This window comes from Cryptotermes secundus, unplaced genomic scaffold, assembly GCF_002891405.2.
Source record: "Cryptotermes secundus unplaced genomic scaffold, Csec_1.0 scaffold1468, whole genome shotgun sequence".
NCBI classification, from domain to species: domain Eukaryota; kingdom Metazoa; phylum Arthropoda; class Insecta; order Blattodea; family Kalotermitidae; genus Cryptotermes; species Cryptotermes secundus.
The window spans coordinates 62575-65586 of NW_019718301.1; the positions used below are offsets into that span (position 1 = coordinate 62575).

Here is a 3012-nt window from a genome sequence, read left to right on the forward strand (position 1 = left end):
GCCTATGTTCCCGGAGCCGCACGGCCAGAGGTCTGCCTGTTTCGCCAATGTAGCTTCTGCCACATTCACAGGGAATGCTATAGACGCACTGTGCAGTCTGTTGCGGATCTCTTTTCGGTCTAGTTTTCATAAAGGGGTTCCTAAGTGTGTGTTTCATACGGAAGATGGTCCTAATATTATATCGATTACATATCCGTTTAAACTTTTCAGAAACACCCTTCACATATGGAATATGAACAGAACACATAGGGCTTTCCTCTTTCTTCGGACGACTACCGCCCTTGGAATTAATGACCGAGTCAATGAAACCTTTGGGATAACCGCTCAACTAAAGATCGTGTCTCAGGTTGTAAATTTCTCTGACCAAATCTCGTCGATCTTGGCATATGGTAGAGGCTCTTTCGTGGAGACTTTTTATCAAGCCTCATTTTACATGCGGCGGATGGTTAGAATTGAAGTTGAGGTTTTGGCCAGTGTGGGTGGGTTTTCTGTGGACCTGTGTGGCTAGTGCCGTCTTTTCCCTGATGACCACAACGTCCAGAAATGAGATCGCATTGTTTGGCTCAGTTTCCATGGTGAAGCATGGTGAAGGCCTTAAACTGTTGAGGTGGTCGAAGAAAGTCTGTAATCTCTCTGGACCATGAGGCCAGACTACAAAAGTGTCTTCCACGTATCGCAGCCACAACGATGGTTTGTACGGAGCTGAGTCAAGAGCTAGTTTTTCAAAATGCTCCATGAAGATGTTGCTGACGATGGGCGAGAGAGAATTTCCCATAGTCATGCCATCTTTCTGTTGGAAGAACTTGTCGTCAACCTGAAAATAGGTGGTTCTCAAACAGACTTCCAGCAGCTCCATGATGGCTCCGACCTGCAAGACAGACCGTTCCGTCAGTGTGACATTGTCGTGGAGTTTGTTTTCAATGATTTGTAGGACCTCGTCCACTGGTACATTAGTGAAGAGACTGACAACGTCAAAGCTAACGAGAGTATCTTGAGAATGAAGGTTAACAGTCTTTAATAACTGAACAAAGTGTGCCGAATTCTTAACGAAAGAGTCGGATTTACCAGCAAAAGGAACGAGTATCTTATGGAGAAAGCCGGCCAGTGAATAGCAAGGAGAACCAATCGAACTTACTATAGGCCTCAGAGGAATACCCGCTTTGTGAATCTTGGGCAGACCATACAGATGTGGAGGTTTGCTGTGGTATGGAGTCAGCCAGTGTTTAAGATCGGTCGGAAGAGTGGTTTTATATTTAGAAAGGAGTTTCTGTACTTTCCTCTCCACCTTAGCTGTAGGGTCTTTGGGCAAGGTTTCGTAAACCCCGGACTCTAGCAACGTGTTTAACTTATCCTTGTATTCGGATTCGTCCAAAACCACTGTGCAGTTGCCTTTGTCTGCTCGAAGAATTCTAATTTCCTTGTTAAGTCTCAAAGATTTCACGGCTTTCGGTTCCTTCGTGGTCATGTTAGGTCTGGAAGACTTAGACTTCTCTAGCATGGATCTAACTTTCCACCTGAATTCCATGCCATTAGTCTGTGGAAGCTTCGAAACAACAGACTCCACCGCACATGCCATATCCAAGTTCGAGTGTGGACGTGTTACTGAAAAATTAAAAACCCTTCATAAGGACTGCTTCCTCAGATTCCGTTAAAATATATTTGGATCGATTGAGGATGAATTTCTTAGATGCTGAGGCTGAGGTAGAAGGGGCTCTATTCTGTTGGTTGTTGAGACGGGAAAACTTGGGAATATGAATATCTTTCTGCTTATTGAAGATTTTCTTGAATGAACTTTCCACAGCGGTAAAGATACGTTGTTGGTCGGAAATATTTACAGATGACTTGAGAAATTCATAAAGTTGATTGACTTCATATAGTTGGGAAGTCTTCTTATGCCAATGATAGTGTAACCTATCCCTAAGAAGTGCCTGGCTGGCACGTAAGGCAATTTTGAAGGTCCGTCGACTATTGAAGGGCGTCTTTACAGAGAAGGCTTTGGGGATTATAACCTGAGATTTGCATCTCGTGAGGAAAGTTATATGATTGAGGGTCTTCGCTAACTGAATTTTCAGTCGTTCTAATTTTCTAAAAGAAGGGTAAAAAATCCCCATTATCAGCAATGAAGTCACCAATTCACAGAGAAGATCTGTATGACGTGATATATGCTTTTATCCATTTCTATTAAGTTCTAAATTAGATAGACGTGATTTACTCCATTGTTGAGCTAGTTAGACACTATTAGTTTTTGTTACTAGTTCTTCTTTCTATTCCATGCCGTGGGGTCATGGACTTGGTTATGAGTTTGATTTCGTGGCATAAATTTCTACAGATCTATCTATCATAGTTCCACGCTTGCATGTGTTTGCAACAATTTGTTATGAATATCTTTCTTATTAGCTCTCATGGACTTAGCCTGGTCTCAGGTGTTCATAATCTTCATGTTTGGTGATATCGGTTTGTCCAGTGATTCAGGCTAGCTCTTTCTAACGGGCCCAACAGAAAAGGTGTTTTCCTTCACCTGAGGACAGAAACAGATCCAGTTTCCGAAACGTCGTGTTTTTATTAGTTATCTTAAAAACCAGGACGATGGATAAAGTACAAAAACCCAATATATCAGTGTGTTATACACCATCGTCAGAATCCTATAGTAATCATTTGCCCCTTCTCCAACTCATCTGCATGGCAAATCTGCTAGATAACATTTGGCCCTTTTACAACACCTCGTCATAGTGAAGCAGAATAACACTGTTACAAAACATTTGTCCCTTCTCGATATAACATGCATGGTGAGGCTGCATAACACTGTTTCAAATCGTTTGTCCCTGCTCCACCACATCTGCATGGTTAAGAAGCATAACACTCTTACAAATCATTTGTCTCTTCTGCACCTCATCTGCATGGTGAACAAGCATAACACTGTTAAAAATCATTTGTCCCTTCTCCACCTCATCTTCATGGAGAAGAATCATGACACTGTTACATATCCTTTGTCCGTTTTCCACCTAATCTTCA

At 42.2% G+C, this 3012-nt stretch overlaps 1 protein-coding gene across 1 annotated transcript; it reads right to left on the reverse strand.

Annotated features, from left to right (window-relative positions):
* Positions 1 to 424: 424 nt before the first annotated feature.
* Positions 425 to 1576, reverse strand: LOC111861274. The gene has a single exon (XM_023845710.1). The coding sequence runs from the start codon at positions 1574 to 1576 to the stop codon at positions 425 to 427; it is 1152 nt and encodes a 383-aa protein (XP_023701478.1).
* Between the last annotated feature and the right edge of the window lie 1436 nt (positions 1577 to 3012).

What these genes read in the sequence shown, in the direction of transcription:
- LOC111861274 (XM_023845710.1), bottom strand. Translation starts at nt 1,576, where the DNA reads ATGGCATGTGCGGTGGAGTCTGTTGTTTCGAAGCTTCCACAGACTAAT.